Raw genomic sequence first — 19,261 nt, forward strand, 5'->3', positions numbered from 1 at the left:
ACGAATAATACGACACATTGAAATAATTACACTACAGTTTAATTGATGAAAAATGACTTTAAGGGATTATGTTATAAGTGTTATTTATTTTATTATTATTATTATTATTATTATTATTATTATTGTTGACGGCTAACAGGCTTGACGCCCAATTAGAAGCCCTGCCAAAAAGAAAATGATACACAAAACACAATCACAACACAACAACCATTACACAGAGAGCATCCCAACACCCAGGCTACAACTACCGAGCACTCATCTGAGTAGGATCGCCCTGATTCACGAGGAGATGGAGAAGAATTTTTTGATTTGCGAAATGCTGCAACAAAAAATATCGATGTGGGCCTCGACACTCTGGTAATTTCGCAGCATTCGAGTGACGGGTGACTTGAGCCCGATGTCCGTGTGGCGCTGACCGATGTAGAAAACACTCCTTACCCTAGATCCCGACCGGCCAACCCTCAAGCTGATCCTCTCCAGAACGTGAGGACATTCCTGCAGCCCTCTGAACAATTTGAACAAAAAGATCACCGAATGCTCCATGCGTCTATCAAGCAGAGACTGCAGACCAACCTCACCGAGCAGAAGACCTTGTGGACACCCACGAGGCGGATATGCACCATTCAACATGAAGACTACATTCTTCAGGAATCTGCGTTGCACTCGCTCCAAAAGAGAAGAGTGAACATCATATATCGGTGACCACACAAGGGAAGCATACTCGAGCCGGGATCTCACATAGGTGATGTACAGAAGCTTCAGGGTCGCGACATCAGAGAATTCCCTGCCAGCATGCAAAACAAAACCCAGTGCCCTGAAGGCAGTCCCCGCAATGGTCCGAATGTGTTCGCCGAAGGATAGTTTGGAATCGAAGATGACACCCAGATCTCTAATTGACTCACGTCTTGTAAGAATGGAGCCGTTGATTTTATAGTCAAATAAGAGAGGCTTGGTCTTCCTTGTGAATGAGACTATGCTACACTTAAGATGGTTGAGAACAAGGTTATTTAACTTACACCTTCTAAAGATCTCCTCAATACAGCCCTGAAGTCGAAGAGCATCATCAATCGAGTCTACCGTAAGGTAAATCTTCATGTCATCGGCAAACAAGAGGTGCGGTACGTCGAGATCGTCCACCAGATCGTTTATGAAGATATTAAAAAACAGCGGACCCAAAACCGAACCCTGCGGAAGGCCAGACTCCTGCTTAAAGGACTTAGACGCATACCCATTCACTCCCACGTACATAAATCGATCGCTTAAATAAGACCTTATTAGCTCCACAAGACTATCCGAAAAACCGAATGACTCCAATTTGATCAACAAAAGACCATGATCAATCCTGTCGAAGGCCTTCGAGAGATCCGTGTAAACTACATCCACTTGGGAGTGGTTATCTAACGCATCAGATAGATACTGACTGATCGACACCAAGTTCGTCTCGGTGGACCGACACTTTGTGAAGCCATGCTGATTCGGAGATAGCTTGTGAGAGACATAATGGAGTGAGGAATTATACAGGACATATTCAAAGACCTTCGCAAAGTTACTGATTAAGGCAATAGGCCTGTAGTTGGTAATCTCCGATCTGTCATCCTTTTTGTGAATGGGGCGCACCGCCGAAGTCTTCCATCTCATAGGATAACAACTAGTATTTAATATTAGGTTGAATAGGAAACACAAAGGATCGGCGAAGACCGCCGCACAATCCCTTATCACAAGGCTTGGTATCTCATCAGGTCCACTAGTCATGTTAGGTTTAAGGCATTTTAAGGCTTTAAGTACATCATCGTTTGAAACTCTCGTCAGAGTAAGATTATCATACGGAAGAGAAGCAGATGGGATAGTGCTGGCGGCATCCCTCGTAAAAGATTTTGAGAAATGATCAGCAAAGCTATCAACTATGATTTGAGGATCCGTTATAGTAGCATTGTTATAAACCATGGAAGCAGGAATAGAGCTGGAGTTATTCTTGGAATTCAGGAATGACCAGAATTTCTTTGGATCTGTTTTGATGTCATTGTTAACTCGCCTGACATATTCACTGTACACCGCGGCAACATCCGTCTTAAAGCACCGCCTTAAGGATTTAAAAGTTTCAAAGTCGTAGACAGATCCGGTTGTCTTATAACGTCTCCATGCCCTATTCTTCTTTTTTAACAGAGTAATCAAGTTCTTGTTGAACCATACCGGATAACTTCCAGAACACCTACCCCTCAACGGCACATGACAGCGAAACACCTCATTCAACACTGAATAAAAATCGGACACAGCACACTCAACAGTCGCACAAGCAGAGAGAAACGACCAATCCACACCGTTTAAAGCATCGTAGAGAGCAACAAAGTTACATTTCCTAAAATTGAACGAACTGCTTCGACCGATTGGAAATCTCTTGAACACATCACCTATGGTGACGCCCACCTCAAGAGATGGATGATGATCGTCGACTCCAACCAACGGATAACCTGAGTCGATCACGGAACAACTTAGACACCGATTGACAAATACCAGATCCAAGAGCCTATTGTTAGAGTTTCGAACATTATTGCATTGTTTCAAGTCGTAAAAACAAATCAAATTGTTAAGCAGTTGACAGGAGGTAGAAGCTTTGGAATGACCACATACTCCGCTGACGTAATCCGGAACATTAAAATCTCCCACAATTAATAGATTGCTGTCATATAAGAAATGCAAAGACATCAGAAGATCACAGAAGACCTTGTACGTAAGATCATGAGAGTTCGGGGGAATGTAAAGCACCAGGACGTACACAGCACGATAATTAAAATTAATTTTGACTAGCAAGAGATCGATTCTGGACAGAACATCACAGACCACTTTGCCACCTCTCAGCAATAAATTCATTCCAGACTGCCAGCAACACTCCACCTCCCCGCCTAGGCCCCTCCGGAACAGTAATGCGATCATGTCTAAAGACTGTGAAGGTTGACAAATCAAACAATTCACTATCGCTGATGCCCTCATGGAGCCATGTTTCGGTAAGAGCTATGATGTTATAATGCGAAGCAGCAATCGTAGAGAGATAAAAATTGTGAGTTTTGGTTCCCAGCCCCCTAACATTTTGATAATAGCAAACTAGAGAACTGACTGCATGAGTTTCAGATGGGTTGTGGGAAAGTGAAACATCTCTCCCCCGATGATACGAATGCAGTGGTTGCTATTCGAGACTAAGGACCCTGCTTTTGAAAGTAGCAAGTTGTGATTTGTAAGTTGTACATTTGGAATTATCCCATGCCGCATGGGTACAGTCAATGTCCGGATGTTCATTTCGAAGCGCCGAGCAGTTAATACACTTTAAAGTTGTGGATGTACAGTCCTTAACACAATGATGACCGGCACACCTGGGACAAATCGGTTCAGTCTGACGACATTGTCGCGAAAGGTGATGAAAGCCCGAGCAATTAAAGCAACGCCGAAGATCAACCGCATCCCACACTCTACAGTAATCGTACCCAATGAGAAGTTTACCCGCAGCCAAAATGTTACGATAAGACGCAACATCCACCTCCAACAACGCCTGATTAAGGGTGGTATTGTTGCGCAGCGGAGAAAACTTTTTCAGAACACAGTTAAAGTTTTTACTGAAGAGGGATTTGTTCTGACTCAATATATACTCTAGCAATTTATCTTGGGATACAGAGGAATCAATGTGCGAAATTCTAACTCTCGGATGCAGCAGAGGCAGGTCCTTCACGTTATAACCTGACAATCTGTCAGATATCAAGCCCTTAATCCTGGTGGAATCTTCCAGACTATCACAAGTAATAATTAGTCCATCACTTCGGTTCCCCTTAATGTTAGAAATCGCTATCTTGGAAGCTATGGGGTCAATACTAGTAAATAAATCTTTCTTGATATCGGAAACAGTCTGATTTTCATTTTTCGGTCTTAGAATGACAGATGACTTTTTAGTGACTTCCGAGTAAGAAAGAGGTAGATCATTGGTAACTGCTCCGAGCTCAACCGTGTTGGTATTCTTTAAGTCTTTTATCAAAGTATTTTGAGCTGCAATAATTTGACTCTGTTCTTCAACAATTGACACACATTTATTTACGGATTCAGTCAACAGATCAAGCTTAGATGAGCCCTCAATTGCGAGACATTCATCACAAACAAATTGAAAATTGTTATATTTATTAAAGACCTTTACATCATTATCATCAAATTTCAAACATTTTATGTGAAATTTAGATTTGCACACGTAACATTCGATGCATTTATCGAAATGTTTCAAAACTGTGCTACATAATTTGCAAGCAGGCATTATGCAGATACAAGCAATAAGCAAGAGAGACGAGAAACAATATTGGCAGTATATTCAGTATAGTGTGATAGCACTGATAGCACAATACTATCAGTAGCGCAAAAAAGGTGGTTTTTGCCGCCACGAAATCACATCTCCACCATCAACAATAAGAAAAAAGTATAAAATGGAACAAACTCACCCAGCAACCAGAGTGAGAAGAAAAAAAACAAAAAATGGAGACGAGAGGACACAGGCCCTATGCAGCTATGCTGAATTCGCTCCCAAAAATCCCAGGGAACACTCGACAAAAAGCGAAAACAATGGAGCACACACGCACGACATGCACACGCGTCCGTGTCCCATCCTTGGGTTTTAACAGTAGGTACACATTTACCAACTCTTACAATAATTATAACAAATTCGGCAGCTTAGATTATGAAAAGTGATAGGCTTGGGACCTGCAGTATGTTTTAAATTTCCGTTTCTTTTGATTTTTTTTGCATCTGTGGTTTTAATATTGTGGGCTTAAATAAATCAATCCATTTATTTGTGCTGGGTAGGATTAAGTTTTGTGCTTTCTTCTGCAACGTGTTCTATTATTGCAACAGTAAAAATTATGTTAAACACTTGTAATACAACCTACTCTACATAGCAAAGTTTGAAGTTATTTCTCAATCTTCATTTTGCTTATGAAAAAATGGAAAGAAAAACTATGATCACATAAGCTCTTACTGATGAAAACAATGCAATTTTGTTATAAATATTGAATACAATGAAAAATGTATGTGAATCATAAGCCCATTAAACAATTATATAAATACCTTGGTATTAAGTTTCCAATAACAAGCTTGTTCTAAACATTTTTCATATTTTTTTATTCTTAAAAAGTGCATTAACATCAAAACAATATTATGTTTTAACAAGTCAAAAAAAGTCATCACAAACTTACAGGAACAACATCAGGTATTGGTTTGTAATTTGATGAGTGCTCACTATTACCATTTTTTAATGAACTTATACCCCAATTGCATATGATAAAATTGTAACAAAATTGCACAAAGCTGTTTAAAAAACCTAGAAAAACTCATATTTGAAATCGTACATATATTATTTATAATCTGTTTTACCTGAACAAACATAAATTCCTCCAATAATAGAACACAACTTTGCAAGAAACATACCAAGGTGGTCCCTTTCTTGGCTCACAGTTACTTTAAGAGCAGACATGTCATATTTAAAAAATATTCCAGGCATTCCATGACTACCTTTGTGATGGTTAATAGGTCTGTTCAGTTCTTTTACACTGTACTGATACGTATCCACATCAGTTAAGAATGTTTTAACATGAGTGGGTACAACTTCAATAAAATAATTGAACAATGTCATGCCTATAATAAAATAAATATTAATTAACAATAATTGAAATAATAATTATGTATTACCATCATGTGTTACTAATTCATCTCCTTCCAAAGGATGGATAATTCCAGGACTAGGGTCTCCAAAACTAAATTTATTAATTCTATGAGTGAAATTATAGTCTCTTTCACTCATAAAAGCACTAATATGTATGTGACCTCTAGGAAGATTTAAGCTCTTTCCAGCAGTAATATGAAAATTACCAGACACTTTATTTAATATTAATGATCCATGTATACGACATGCATCATATGGTCTGTCAGGATTTATATTTCTTGTTGGCATTTGTCCAAACATTGTTGAAAAGCTACTCCTCCATAGCAAATCCTAATATTGTTTACTTTTAAATAAATTTAAGTTGATTTTATTACATTCCTTACTTTTATTGCATGATACTCTTCTCTCAAGTAGGAATTAAAATGTTTTTTATTTTCAAAATGTACTAATTGATTTGGTGCTAATTCAAACCAAGTCTCTTCTTCTTCTAATGCGCCAAATTTATAAGCATTTTGATTGGTTGAATCTAATATATCAGCACCTAAATCTATACAAAAATTTAATACAATGCTGGCAATACTTTTTGATACTTACTGGAACAAGGCATCGCCACAGTAATGTCTACGTTGATTTTTAACTTAGCATCAAAGTCTGTATCAGGTGAAAATTTGAACTGAAATTTGCTATCCAAGTAATAATTGACTTCCGAATAAACTAACCACACTATTAAAATGAAGCTGAATACTGAAACTGTTAACACTTTAATTTGTGTTCTATAATAACAACTATAACTTACATGTTCCACCCACCGAAGACGTTTCTTTGAATGTTTCTTCAATTTTCGGGAAAATATCAATTTTTTTAACTTTGCTCAATTTTGAACCTCTATACCGTAACATTGTTACTTTTTCAGTGTCCATTTTTATGTAGATAAATTACTAAAACTATAAAATTATATCATTAACATTTTAAACAAAAATAAAATATAACTCCAACGAAACCACAAACCACATCATAACATTGCAGTCTGATTGCAGTGCAGAAACATAAGTCATAACCAGTACCACATAACACAACAATCACAACATAACCATAACATAACCACAAACCACAGACACCATAATTATTCTGAGGAATAAGTGAATAACGGTAACGTCTGTACTATTGCGATCAAAAAATTTTGGACACTATAATAGTCATCGTGCTGTCATACATTCTAAAACGATCCTTATGTATTAATAACCTCAATTTTGATTGTGTCAAGTTTGAAAATGTGAATGTCAGATTTACCGACAAATTTTTAAGAAGTTTTTAAAATCAGACATGGAATTAAACGAGGTTTTAATTAATAAAAAATATAAAATAAATACCCAAATGTACTCGTATTAAGTAAAAAAATTATATTTTAAACGGGTGTCATATTGACAACAATTTCATTTTTTATGTGACAGCGTCAATAAAGCATGATTTAGAGTAATTTTTTTAATGTGACAGAAGTTTGATGTCCAAAATTTTATGATCGTAATATGTAGCAAATATATGCCGTTCACGATTATTTTAAACACGCAGGAAGCCGCGATATTTTTTGTTAGATTGGCGCCAGGTCCTGTCATAAGACGTTTCGTTTTTACAGCGTGATCAACAATGACTGAGTCTGTTGGCAATAAAACAATTGAAAATACTGGTGATTTTTGTCTAGTAATTGGCACTGACCACGCACTGACCGGATTTTTTAACTTGAGATGACATTAAAAACATTCTTGGTAATGCAGGTTATGTTTATACTATTACAAAAATTAACCTTCGTTGGTAAATTTTAAATTTGCTAAATTTCATTGTTACCAACAGACTCAGTCATTCTTGATCACTCCGTATATATTCGCATTGTTGTCAATTCCGTCATTAAGTTAGTTAATAAGAATTTACCCAGAACTGCCCTACAAATATGTATGTTTCATTTCAATTTTACGATTATTGTTCCTAATGCGTTCAATTATTTAAAAAATGTAACAACTTGGGAGCAGTGTTCGGTTGAATTATAACCTAAAATAGATTTATTAAGACAAATCACAATACTGCCAACTAAAATGTCAGATTTTCATAGATAGTCCGAATTTGAAATAATCGTGAATGGTTTATACCTAAAGCTGACTCAAGTTGCAAAAAACCAATTTGGATTTGCAACAGCAATTTTATAGCATTAGTCGTTTGAAATTACTTTAAAACTGTACTTATATGGAAAATATTCAACCCAAACTATGATTTTCTGGCCCCTTTCTGCCCTTATCTGGTTCAAAAATATGAAAAAAATGCTGTTGCAAATGACAAGTGGTTTTTTGCAACTTGAGTCAACATTACATATAGTTGACTCAAGTTGCAAAAAACCACTTTGCCTTTGCAACAGCATTTTTATGGCATTAATCCTTTGAAATTAGTTTAAAACTGTACTTATATGGAAAATATTCAATCTAAACTGTGATTTGTGCCCTTTGTGCCTTTATTTGGTTCCAAAATATTGAAAAAATGCTGTTGCAAATGACAAGTGTTTTTTTGGCGACGTTGTCGGTTGTATTTTCGATGTAGAATGCAGTGTTGGTGGATTTTTGATTTTGAAACAAATTATAACCTTAATTATTATCTGTGCATTTACAATAGAAAAAAATTGTATCCTATTACACCACAAAAGTTACTAAAATCACTAGATTTAGTAGTGTATATTGAAAATGGATGGAGTATAGGTACTTAAAATTATGGAATTAAATGTTCGAATTGCCATCCCCCAGGTTGTTAACAATAAGCAAGTTTATGAAGAAATTCCCCCTGTTTTGGTTTTATCTAGTTTTATTCCCGCACCGCGCACCCAATCAAAATTAAAATTTCTATACGTTGTGTTTCTGTTAAATGAGTCATTTTAGAAAACGTTTTGTAAAATAAATAACACATACGAATGAAACTGACAGTAACATTTGATTGTTTGATTTACCTACTTGATTTTTTGACTTGTTTTTGTTCGTTATAAAATTTATTTTTTCCAGGTTTTTTTTTTTCAAAAATTTCCTTATGTAAGGTAACAAAATCGCCCTTGTGTTAGTGTTAAAATTGTGAAGCATCATCTTCGATCTTGTCTACATTTGCTACTGTTTGTCAGATTTGTTCAACACTTAACTTTCCGTTGAAAATAAACGACTGAAATCAATAAAAAAATCGCCATCAAGATATTCCCAATGTCCGGATGGCCGCGGACCAGTGAGGTCATGGGTATTCTCACATATTATATTCCAAGTGCAAAAATTTTTATCGGAAATTTTTTTGCTAATGAACGAAAACATCCATAAATGAGGTCAGAAGACCAATTATTAGCAAATAAGAGCACGAGACGAAGTCGATTGCTTTTATTTGATAATAATTGGTCTTCTGACCGAATAATTTATGGATGTTTGAGTTCATTAGCAAAAAAATTGCCGATATTAAAATTTTGAACGAGGGGTATACGGCTGATTATTTCCTGAATAGAATGAAACCAAACGCATTATTTCCAATCCTTTTTATTCAAAATAATAAAAAAAAAATCAGGTACCGATATTTTTTATCAGATTTTAGAGAAATTTTATCGGGTTATTTTTTGTTTTCTCGTTTTGATTGGTCAATATTTGTCACGCGATTGGTTGCTAAACACATGAAGGAAATAATCTGCAAAATTGCGCTTGTGTTGGTATTAAAATTCTGAAGCATCATCTTCGATCTCGTCTACATCTGCTAGTGGCATACGGATTTCGATTAATTCAAGGTGTGTCCCATAACATTAAATATTAATTATTGTACCAATTGTAAAAAATTGCTATAGTTATTTAGTCATTCATAACGGCCGCTCCCGCTCATAATGGACACCCTTAACGGACTCCGGCCGTTATGAGGTTGTCTACATGATGACAAACAGTCCGGAAAGCCACCTTTATCACTAGATATTACAAAAACATCTTTATACACGTATATCATTACCTTGCAATGTTTGCGTAGTGGATTTAAGATAATTTTTACGATTTTCAAAGCTTTCAATTCTCTATTATATTATGCAGGATATTAGATATTGGTACTGAGTGTTCTTGTACTTTGTGATAATACGTACGATTCAAGGTTGTTTTCATTTATAATACCACGAGTAGTCCAAATTATGTCGATTATTTTTCAAACTGGTCACGAATTATCAATTGTGCTTGGGAATGAATCCACAAGTGCGTCAGCACGAGTGATATTCCCAAGCACAATTGAATGAGTGAAACCAGTTTGAAAAATAATCTACATAATTTGGACTACGAGTTGTATTCGGAGGACTATTCCATGAACCAAATTTGGCAATTTGGCAGTAAATCGGAAGAAGAAATTAACGCAGAAATCGAAGAAAATGTTTACAACAAAAAAAAAAAGACACATGAGTCCATTTGGAAGCAATTCTCAAGGCTGCATTCATTTGTTAAAAGTTATCCCTGGGATCACTAGTGGTAGGTATTACCGATACAATTTCCACGAGTGGGAATATTCGGTCCAATTTTTTGAAACCATGGTAACAAATGTGTAAAATTGTGTTTTTATTGGTCCATTTTAACAAATGACAGGTGAATGGAATAGTCATGGTAATTTAATGCATATATTTCGAAATATTGACCTATTAAGTGGCACTTTCAAAAACCGCCAAATTAGCAAATAAGGGCCGGTTTCACCAACGTGAGTTAAATTTAACTACAGATTAAAATATACGAAAACATTGTTATAACAATAGGTAACTAAAGTAACTTAACCTACAGTTAACTTTAATTGGCGTTGGTGAAACCGGCCCTTAGTTCAATAGATTTTTTTTACATTTTTTAGGGGTTTACGGTAATTTCTTCTACACCGTAGTGCACCGTTAGTGCGCCATTTTTGGGCACACTGGATCAGCCCATACGTTTTTTTTAATAAATTATACCGGCCGAAAGTAAATTTTTCGAAAAATCAGACCTGTAAATTTCATAAATTAACTTTAATAACGCTCGATATTACAATGAAAGATGGAAAACTTTTGCAAACACTTGAAATGTGTTTGCAAATTGGGATTCATCTCATCATTCATACATTTCTTCATTACAGTTTATAGATTTGCATTAATTTTCAATCATGAACATTTTCCAAGGCTGACTTGATAAATATTCAAATAAGGTTATCTAAAATACAGATTAAAGGTTAAAACCTACTGCAAGATTCAGAAAAACAAATACAACTATTATTACTTGCTCATAAAACTCTTTACAGTAAAATGAATAGTTACGTCGCATTATTATTACTTGTTACTTTTACATCTACTATATTGTGTGCCCCTTCAAATACTGAAAAATTTTCTGCATCAGGTAAGTCTTGGTATGCAGAATAACCATATAAACGTGATGGTAACTGGAATATTTTAAGAGTAAAACGTTATTCTCAATAGTGTTTTACATAAATTTAAAATAAAATTACTAATATTATTTATGATTTTCGTTTTTTAAAATTAAGGATTTAATTTTTATAATAAGTACATACAGGATGTCCCAAAAATGGCGTACTAACGGTGCACTACGGTGTAGAAGAGATTACCGTAAACGCCAGAAAAATGTTAAAAAAATTCTATTGGACTTATTTTCTGATTTGGCGGCCTTTGAATGTGGCACTTAACAGGTCAATTATTTTGAAATATATGTATGAAATTGTCATGACAGCTACGTCTAATCGTACATATTATCACAAAGTACAAGATCACTCACTACCAATATCTAATCCTGCATAATAAAGAATTTAGAAGTTTTGGAAATCGAAAAAATTAGTTTAAATCTTCTACGGTACCATTGCAATGTAATGATGTATGAATTTATCTTTGTTTACGTTTTATTATCGTTAATAACTAATTTTTTTGTCGGAAACATTTTTTTCATATTTTTTTCATGTAGATTTAAGCATCCTCGATAAGGTAGTAAGTAGTTTGTACGCCATTTTTGGGACACCTGTATACGCAAATAATTCTGCCAATCTAAATATTTTGTAAAAATTTCTTTTTGTTCAGAGAGCTATTTAGCAAACTTCAGTTTTATGAAGTATGTGATTATTTATTGGGTATTTATTTTGTTACAGATTGTTCAAAACCGATACATATTGGGAGAACCACATGCTTCGCTGCTTTTCCAATTTATACCTGGAAACACGACCAACAAAAATGTGAAAAAGGTTTATACGGGGGATGTCATGGCAGTAAAAACATTTTTCAGACTCTTGAAGAATGTCAAGACATTGCAGGAAATATCTGCAAGTCAAGAAAATAAGCTTTAAAATTTGAATATAAAAAAATGTATATTTTTCTGTGCATTCAATGTAATTAAATAAATACGAGTATATGTATACAGGACATTTCACGAGTGATAATATCACAGGCCTGCAAAACAAAACTTTTTAATCGATGTTTTGATTTTGATAACTGATTTTGTATAACATTGGAGCCCTGATTACAAAAATACAATTCATTTTTTTGTATCACGTCAGGTTTTTTCACAATTAACAAAAAAAAATTAAGCAATTTATTTAGGAAAATAAGATGTTTATAATAATTCTTGGTTAATAATCTGGCGGAATTGAAAATGCAAACCGCAATACGTTTCCAAAGTTAACGTGGCTATTTTAAATATTGTATTGTTTTAAAATGAAATTATGAATCCATGATGGCTTTGCTTTCAATCATTTTATTTGTCACAACTGATATTTACGAAAAAGTTAAAATACGACGATTAAAATGTAACGATGAGAAAACAGACATGATTCTGATTTATGGCGATTGTAATAAAAATGCTTCTCCTCTTGTGCGTTTATGCAGACAATAAACATTTTCCTAAGAATTCTTCGTTTTTTCACAATTTCATTTAACCAAGCGAATGACGTTTATATCAAAATTTACGAAACTGCACAGCTAATTATGTTTTATGTTTTTTAAATCAAAAAACAAATATCCGCGTTAACTTTGGAAATGTATTGTGAGTTGCATTTTCGATTCTGGGGGGCTCATTATCACTTGTGAAATATCCTGTATATGTATACATACTGTTACGATTTAAATTTCCGACCAAATCGTATTTCTAGAACCTTCTAGAATGTTCGAGAATATGTGCACGGCCCGCGGTGTTTCCGTATCCGCCAGAGAAAAACCCTCCGAGAGGGGCAGAAGGCATATAAGGGAGGAAGCAGCGTGACTCGAGGAGGATTTTCACGACCTTTTGTCCGGTGTGTTTGTTCGAGTACAAAAGGGAGTGTAGGGGGTATTAAGTATGTAGCAGGTGCTGGTGTGAACGTGGTGGAGTCGGAACAGGCTGGAGGAACAGGAATCCTAGAAGTCCAAACCGAATCGCTACAGCGGATTTGCGATCTCCACCACGGAAGCTTCAACGAACCGAAGGCTTTGCGGATTAACCCACGCCGGCGTCTGCTGGACCGTTAAGTCCCCGAAGTCCACCCAGAGGACCCGGATTTCACAAGGACTGGAGCCACGGTGTTTCCATCCTCGCCACCAGGTCGTAACTTCCCGGGAGAGCACTTCACCATAAATCATTTTTTTAACGTCAATCGCGTAAGACGTCTCTTTTGTTCATCTAGTATCATCAGGACCTTCACGCAGCGGGGGGGGTTGCTGTAGACCCCGTGATTATAAAGAATTTTCAGAAATTTCATTTTTAGTTCGCCATCTTGGCCACTTTTTATAAACGCTTATATATTGTCTGACGCGGCTGACCTCGTCAGCATTAGCGTATCACTCGCACTCATCCTTTTTTTTTGTACAAATTCTTTCGCCGGGTCTCTCCAAAAAGGAGTTATTGTTTATTTGTTTAGTTTTTGGACGAGGGAAAACTTCGAGGACCTCTCCGCATATGCGGGCGGCGTAGGCCGGACTCGGGAGACTTTCCTCCCCCTTTCCACAAGGATTTTTCAGTTTACCTTTTGAGAAAATTTAGCAGTTTGGTCGGGGCCCAGAGTAAGACTTAATTGCGGGCGCAACGAGAAGTAATTTAGTTTCTTTATCATTGTTAACTCCTTCAGCGACCAAGAATATTTTAATTTTTTTTGTTTATGGTTCAGGCTTTATCTTTTGTGTTAAGTAACTCAGAGAACGAAGTTCATTTGTATATTGTACGGGCCTTCAACGGCCGGTTAGGCGGTATCGAATTCTTATTGCTTTACTCCTGTTGTTCAATTAGAGGAAAATAAACGATTGTACAAGTTTTTCGAGTTTTTCTCCCGATTTCCGGGCAGGTCCAAAGCCTTTTTGTTTGCACCTCATAAAGAGAGATAAATGAAACAGGAGGAGACGAGTAAATTCAGGGAAGTCAAAAAGTCGTGACGGTTTTAATGTGTTTCATCGTGTTCGTCGGTTTTTAAACAAGCTTCCTATTTGTGGTTGTCGGAGATATCACGGGCTCAGGAACTCCGGAGTTTTTTTTTTTTTTGACGGGTTAGGGCTCGGGTGATGGCGCCGGACGCAGTTGTACCGAAGATCCAAAGGGTTGGTCCAAGAACTGAGCCTTGTGGACATCCTTTTGCGCATTCCTTTCTTAGTTCGAGGCTACTCTGCTTGTAAATTACTTTTCTGTTTGTAACATGACTTTTAATCAGTGCTATGAGGTAGTCGGGGATATTTGCCTGCCTTCAGGGTTAGCATGTTTAAAACAGTGTTTTAAACATGTTGTATAAAAAACACACGTTTGTTTAAAACTGTTTAAAACACGTTTTAAACATGTTTTTTAATCCATGTGTTTTAAAACAAAAAAAAAACAAGAATTCAACTTTTTTTAATCACGTTCATTTATTCAGATTCACATTTCCAATACAAATTGGGCTTTTTTTTGGTATGAGTGGTCCAGTTTAAAACACTCGTTTCACTCGCGTTTTAAAGGTCCACGAGTACCAAAAAAAAAAAACCAATTTACACACGAACTCGTTAAATACACTACTATTATACCACTAGAGGATAACACGAGAAAATAATAAGATATCTAAATTTCGGTAATTTCGCAGTTTGCATTGCAATATTGCAATACAACTGCGCAGTGGTTTAATGCTGTTTTATTCGTGTTTAAAATTGGTTTAAAACATGTTTCTTTTAACCAAGTTTAAAACATGTTTTAAACAAAAAAAAAACTGTTTAAAATAAAAAAAACTGTATGTGCCAACCCTGCCTGCCTTAATGCCATAATCATTGCAGGCCACCAGACATTGTCAAAGGCTCCACTTATGTATATCAATGAATAGGGTTTCGGTATGGCGATAGATTAGATCGCTGACTAGGTTTTTATATTTTTTTATGGCATCGATCGTAGATTTTCCTTGCACGAAACCGCATTGGTTGGGGGAATGAAGCTGTGGCTGCTTGCCCATTGGCTCGAGGTGTTGCCGTGGCATTGAGGTTAACTTTAATATTGAGCGTTTGGCAATAGCTGATAAAACATTTACTGGTAAAGTAGCTTCCTCTATCACAAACAATTCGTTGTGCTACTCCAAACATACTAAAACTCTCGTCTAGGTACGTCAACACTGGCCCTACTGACGTATTTCGTACTGCTTTAAGGAAAACAAACTTCGTAAACCCGTCTATAGCCAGAATCAAATGCGTGTTTTTTCTGGCGCTCGTGACAATGGTCCTAAGTGATCAATATGTATCGTATGCATGGGTATATCAAATTTTGGAATAGGGTGAAGAAAACCTGGCTGCTTCCCCGTGGGCTCCTTGTTATACCTACATGCTAAACAGCAGGAGACATATCGTTTAACGTATTTTTTTCATTTTTGGAACCAATATTTTCCTTTGATTAGTTCCAGCGTTTTCTCGGCACCAAAATGTCCGACGTTATCGTCATGAAAAAAAAAATTTGACTACGTGCAGTCTTGGGCACAACCCATCTTTCACCCGTTGGTGTCACTTTTAAAAATTCGATTCTGCTTTAGCACATACTCTGAATGTATGCACTTGTTCTCCTTATCTTCTGGTTGTCGGGATAAGACAGCATGTATGTGTTTGCACAATTCGTCCGTTAGTTGAGCAGCCAACCCCAGTCGTCTTCGTTGATGTTCATGTGCTGCACGTAAAATTCATTTTCGTGATCGTTTATTTCCTCTTGTAAACTATTCCTACTCAAAGCATCCACGTGAGCCATCTTCTGACCGGCTCTGTACTCAACAGTAAAGTCGTATTCTTGTGTCAGCAGCCACCATCGTCCCACTCTCGGAATGAGATCTCTTTTGGTCATCGTGGTTCGTATAGCGTTACAGTCAGTCACCACCGTAAAGTGGATTCCTAACAAGTAGATACCGAATCGTCTCATAGAGTCGACCACAGCAAGGGTCTCCAACTCATACGAATGGTACTTTTCCTCCATCTTGCTCGTCTGCCTACATGTTTAGATGCATCAGTGTGCAGCTCCGTATGAGCATCTCGATTGTACAAAGCTAACACCGGGCGTTCCACTAATCGTTGTTTCAGGAATCGAAAAGCTTCTTCTTGTTCTTTTCCCCAAATAAATGGCATGTTGGCCTTCGTGAGTTTCGTAAGTGGTTTGGCCTTAGTTCGCTAGTATTGGAAGCAAAACAGTCTCGAAATTCGTTTAGTAATTGCAAAACCTGGAACCGTTCGCGTTCTGTCAGATTTGGTCCCAGTTGATTCGTAACATCGTCCACGAGAAACTGTTGCAAGTTACATGGAGTAATAGAAAAATTGCTCACCTCGTTTGTAGAGCTCTTCAACTTACATGGAAGTCCTCGAACCAACAATTGCCCTCGTCTGAATACCAAGTTGCTATCTGCTGCATTGCGGACCGAGATCACTCCTCCTGTGGACGTAATGCAGCCTGGAATGCTGTACTCGTGGTTCGGCTGTTGCCTCGTAGTGGCTTCCACGTAGGTCTCCGGGCTGTAGACCTCGATGAACCCAATCGTATGTGAGGGAATTACTACGTTCTCCTTTGACCTCAAGGCAACTTTTCGCGAGGGTAGGTCGTCTAACCCTGGTAAGGCAGCCAAATGTTTGTCGAAGAGTCTGATTTGATTATCGCGCAACACCATGGTTACACCGGCACGATTTAAAATTGTTTGCCCGATAATGACCGGCACACTTTGCACGCGATCTTCGACAATACTTGCTGTCACTTTGGCCGTGATGAGGTCCACCGTTAATGTCACTTCTGCTTCCCCCAACGCGGGTGTAACTCCTCCTGCATAACCTCTGATCAGCTGGCTGTGCTGATGGTCTTTGCTCAAGCTGTAGTTCTATAGCGGTTGCCTTACGAAGCGTTACAATACTACAACCTGTGTCAATATACCCTTTCAGGGGTTTGCCATTTATTGCACACTCAACAAGATAACAATCCTGAGTGTCGCTGGGACACAGCAGCCTTACGCTAGGCCCTGACGTCTTGGGTCGTCTACATTTGCCAGCTTCGTGACCTAGTAATTTGCAGTTGCCACACTCGACTCGTGGTTTGGGACAATTACCCGCAACGTGTCCGGTTTCGTGGCAATTATAACACCGGAGTATTTTTTTCTGTGTTGAATCGCTATCATTCCGTTTATTCGTACTCGTGCTCATTTTGGTTCCCAACCTCCTACGATCAAAACCTTTGCCTCGCCTATCGGCAACTTTCGTTTCGTTATCTGCGACTTCCGCGACTAATGTGCAGGCCTGTAATAAATTAATTTTCCCAAGATAATATTGCGTCATGCTTTCGTGGAATTGTTTTTCCCTATTGACAAGCTGTCGTAACGTAGTAGCAAAATCATGATGATCGGGAAACGTTTTGACTAATAACGCTTTCCACTCGTCCCACGTGTGGGTATATGTCGTCAAATTATCGTACCATGTACGTGCTAGTCCTGTCAACCGATTCTGCATTAATTGTATTGTGGTATTCTCATCCCACTTGTTGACTCTAGCCAATTGATCAATCTTATCTACCCATTTTACCGAAGATTGGTTAGGTTTACCGGGCAAAAATTCCGGAATGCAATCGCTTTTCACCGCCATGCGAACAACGTGTTGACTATTTTCACTAGAGTGCGACTCGTGTCTTATTAATCTATCTACAAGCGCTTCTAATTTTCTCAGCCGAACATCCCCATCTGAATTTCCCGTCCAGTCACAAGAGCGTTCGTCAAGACAATCATAACTGGAGTTCCGTCTCGTCCGTCGATCAAACGGCCTTTTTTCGTGTTAGCCCCCATCGTACCGATGAAGGCGTGACGGAACCAAACCACGACTAAACGATTGATTTATGTGTGGGGTGACGATAATTATTTTCTATATTTGAGGGGGAGTCTGATTCCTGACGCCAATCTGAGAGGTCGAGTAAAATTAATAGCGACAGAGTTTGTAATTAATTTCTTATACTTACTGAGTAATTGAATTGTATACTTATATAAAAGTTAATAAAAATATCTAACATTCGCGTCGTTTGGATGAGCTGATTTTTCGATCTTTACCCACTTTTCTTTCTTAATTATAATCGCCTTGCGTAAACAAACACTTTATGCAAACGTATGGTAAAAGTCACCGTCACTGTTCCAATTCAATAAGACACAATATTGCGCAAGAGTGCGACAACGTAAAATGCACTAACTTGATACTTTTAATAGCCCCGTCGGGCAAGTACGACTTAAAAAAAAGTACTCAGAGTTTATCCGTACTTGGTGACATCGAGAAAATCGTACACAAATCACAAACACCGTTTTTCGTTACTTCAATTTCAAAAATTCGCAAAATTCACGACTTTGCGGTCGGGCAGGCTTGTGTTATCCCACCGCTGCTCTAAAAGCAATACCCTTCTCAAGATAACAATTTTTAATTATCGGATGTAAGAAATATTTAAATTCCAATAATTATAAAGTTTATTAATGTATAAAAAGGTAGTAAACAATTCAGAAAAGTATAAGTAAATAAGACGTGCTCTCTTATTAACACGAGATTCTAAACTAAAACTAAAATTCCTTTTCACCCCCAGCACGATGTAACATAAACAAAACGAGGTGATAATGCGGGGTTAGGCGGGTACGTCCTATCGGATGGGACGTTATTATGACACCAACCACTTGAAGCAGGCGCCCTCCGAGTCGACCATCCAGACTAAACAAAGGAGACGTGGGAATCTCGTACACGGACGATTACAACAATTTTCAATCGACACATGAGGTGCACAATAAACAATTATTAATTAGCACATCTCTCTCTCCAACGTCTCAAGCATCTGAATTCGCACTGCTTCCCCTGTTCCCGTTTTCGATATTGCAAACCCATGCATTGGCGTTGACCTTCGTCTTGGGTTTCGAATATCCGCGGTGCTGTACAGGCTGACCGGTAAATGGCGCTAACATATGGAGTGACCATATTGTGTGATTATCTTTTGTTAGGCCTACTAGATTTTTGTATTGTCTTTTTAACGGAAAAATTGCACCAAATTTAGCGATTTTAGGATAGCAACCTAGATTTTCAGATTCAACTATACAAACCTGTTCAAAAGCTTGTCAAAAAAGCTTTCGACCAGTGCA

The 19,261-nt window shown here is 37.3% G+C and overlaps 2 protein-coding genes and 1 long non-coding RNA gene across 7 annotated transcripts; 1 reads left to right on the top strand and 2 right to left on the bottom strand.

The window, feature by feature from the left end:
* Positions 1-5,118: 5,118 nt before the first annotated feature.
* LOC138136868 (endoplasmic reticulum-Golgi intermediate compartment protein 2) lies at positions 5,119-6,842 on the bottom strand. 4 transcript variants are annotated; one of them, XM_069056369.1, is made up of 7 exons: positions 6,695-6,842; positions 6,483-6,624; positions 6,281-6,436; positions 6,070-6,233; positions 5,713-6,016; positions 5,398-5,658; positions 5,119-5,344 (listed from the first exon to the last, which is right to left on the bottom strand). In XM_069056369.1, the coding sequence occupies exons 2-7, from the start codon at positions 6,604-6,606 to the stop codon at positions 5,208-5,210; spliced, it is 1,146 nt and encodes a 381-aa protein (XP_068912470.1). In that variant the 5' UTR covers positions 6,607-6,624; positions 6,695-6,842; the 3' UTR covers positions 5,119-5,207. The 4 variants fall into 4 exon arrangements, with proteins under 4 accessions (XP_068912470.1, XP_068912425.1, XP_068912371.1 ...); XM_069056324.1 differs by having other exon boundaries at positions 6,483-6,630; positions 6,677-6,816; XM_069056270.1 differs by having other exon boundaries at positions 6,677-6,758.
* A 5,978-nt stretch (positions 6,843-12,820) lies between these two features.
* LOC138137206 (uncharacterized) lies at positions 12,821-13,953 on the top strand. Of its 2 annotated transcripts, none has more exons than XR_011161646.1 (2): positions 12,821-12,961; positions 13,012-13,953. It is a non-coding gene; the product is annotated as an uncharacterized lncRNA (long non-coding RNA). The 2 variants fall into 2 exon arrangements; XR_011161669.1 differs by having other exon boundaries at positions 13,015-13,953.
* Positions 13,954-14,154: 201 nt separating this feature from the next.
* Positions 14,155-18,360, bottom strand: LOC138137136 (uncharacterized). Its single transcript, XM_069056468.1, has 2 exons — positions 18,112-18,360; positions 14,155-18,053 (listed from the first exon to the last, which is right to left on the bottom strand). The coding sequence occupies exon 2, from the start codon at positions 17,742-17,744 to the stop codon at positions 16,770-16,772; it is 975 nt and encodes a 324-aa protein (XP_068912569.1). The 5' UTR covers positions 17,745-18,053; positions 18,112-18,360; the 3' UTR covers positions 14,155-16,769.
* Positions 18,361-19,261: the final 901 nt, after the last annotated feature.

This window comes from Tenebrio molitor, chromosome 1 (genome assembly GCF_963966145.1).
Source record: "Tenebrio molitor chromosome 1, icTenMoli1.1, whole genome shotgun sequence".
NCBI classification, from domain to species: Eukaryota; Metazoa; Arthropoda; class Insecta; order Coleoptera; family Tenebrionidae; genus Tenebrio; species Tenebrio molitor.

Coding starts and splice junctions, on each gene's coding strand:
- LOC138136868 (XM_069056369.1), bottom strand. CDS start 6,606: ATGGACACTGAAAAAGTAACAATGTTACGGTATAGAGGTTCAAAATTG. Junction 6,234..6,280: donor TGTGGCGATGCCTTGTTCCA/GTAAGTATCAAA, acceptor ATTTTTGTATAG/ATTTAGGTGCTGATATATTA. Junction 5,345..5,397: donor AGGAATTTATGTTTGTTCAG/GTAAAACAGATT, acceptor GAGTTTTTCTAG/GTTTTTTAAACAGCTTTGTG.
- LOC138137136 (XM_069056468.1), bottom strand. CDS start 17,744: ATGGCGGTGAAAAGCGATTGCATTCCGGAATTTTTGCCCGGTAAACCT.